The 1,222-nt window shown below is 44.1% G+C and overlaps 1 protein-coding gene across 1 annotated transcript; it reads right to left on the reverse strand.

Moving 5' to 3' along the window:
• Nucleotides 1–369: 369 nt before the first annotated feature.
• Nucleotides 370–613, reverse strand: COCCADRAFT_10635 (uncharacterized protein; the record flags this gene model as incomplete). Its single annotated transcript, XM_007720901.1, has 2 exons — nucleotides 370–419; nucleotides 502–613. 2 exons carry the CDS (start codon nucleotides 611–613, stop codon nucleotides 370–372), a joined length of 162 nt encoding a protein of 53 aa, XP_007719091.1.
• Between the last annotated feature and the right edge of the window lie 609 nt (nucleotides 614–1,222).

Below are 1,222 nucleotides of genomic sequence, written 5' to 3' on the forward strand. Positions count from 1 at the left end.
GGCATAGTACGGCAAGTCATAGGCATAGCCCGTCTACATGCCCCAAGGGAGGCTTTATATATAGACGTTAAATACAACTCACTCACTCACTCACAGCACAGACTGTCCAGACAACCCAATCACGCAGTAGCTCCTTCGAAAGGACCGTGCTTCCACGTGGAACTCTATCTTGACCTTTGATTACGCATAGCAAGATAGATGGAGATAGGGAGACATCTCCATCCTAGATAGCGGAATCTGCTATAGGTTTAAAGGCATTTTAGAAACCATGCCATGACTCATCGGCCTGACGGTTGTTTGGATAAGTTGATCTCACTACTGTAAAGATGAAGCCCCAGAGCCTAACTCATGACATTATTCGCTCCCTTCTTAGTTTTCCCCTTCTAGATCCTTACTTCTCTTTGCTCTTATTTCTGGTTCTCCTTAGTTGTTAGATGTTTGTTACCTGGAGTTTACCACATCTTCTCCTTTCCTTGCAGGTATATAGTTAGCGTCTCTCACTGGAAATAAAGTTCGGCCCACAATCCTTGCCTAGCTCGATGTCGCCTCGTCGTCGGGTCCCGGAATACGAGAGTTGGGATTGGATTGCTAACGTGGAGAAAAGATCAGACATGGGTGCCTTGACCCCGCTCAATACTTAGTCCTATAGAAAAATATACCCAGCCCAATATACTAATACTAAATTAATTTCCATCAATAAGCGACTACCAATCTTCAGTAGTATAGTGGTCAGTATTTCCGCTTGTCAAGCANTTGACAGATCGCGGGAGACCGGGGTTCAATTCCCCGCTGGAGAGCTTATTTTTTTTGAATTTTTTAATTCTGGTTCTGGTATGAGCTGCTTTCTTGTTGCGGGGTAAGCTCGGGCATATAGTTTCCGGCCACCCCACCCAAAGTAGCCACTCAATTCAAAGTCGCAGTTTCTTCGACAACAACGATTATATTTGCCACTCATTACACATAGAGCTAAGAGAAAGCGCTGCGGCTTCTGCTGCTGCTTTTTCAGCTTCTTTTTGTGTTGAAATAGCTGCCCGTTGTGCCTGTAGAGCTACCGCTCGGGCAATAGCAGCCTTAATACTCTCAACATTACTAAAGGGTTCATTTAGACTAACTTAAACTCGTTTTCTAAAGCAGCTAAAGCTATCCAAAACAAAAAAGCAAAGATTAGTTTAAGATGGGTGCCAGGCCATACAGATCTAGAAGGAAACGAAAGAGCTGATCA

The sequence above is a fragment of the Bipolaris zeicola genome, assembly GCF_000523435.1.
Source record: "Bipolaris zeicola 26-R-13 unplaced genomic scaffold scaffold_799, whole genome shotgun sequence".
Classification (NCBI taxonomy): domain Eukaryota; kingdom Fungi; phylum Ascomycota; class Dothideomycetes; order Pleosporales; family Pleosporaceae; genus Bipolaris; species Bipolaris zeicola.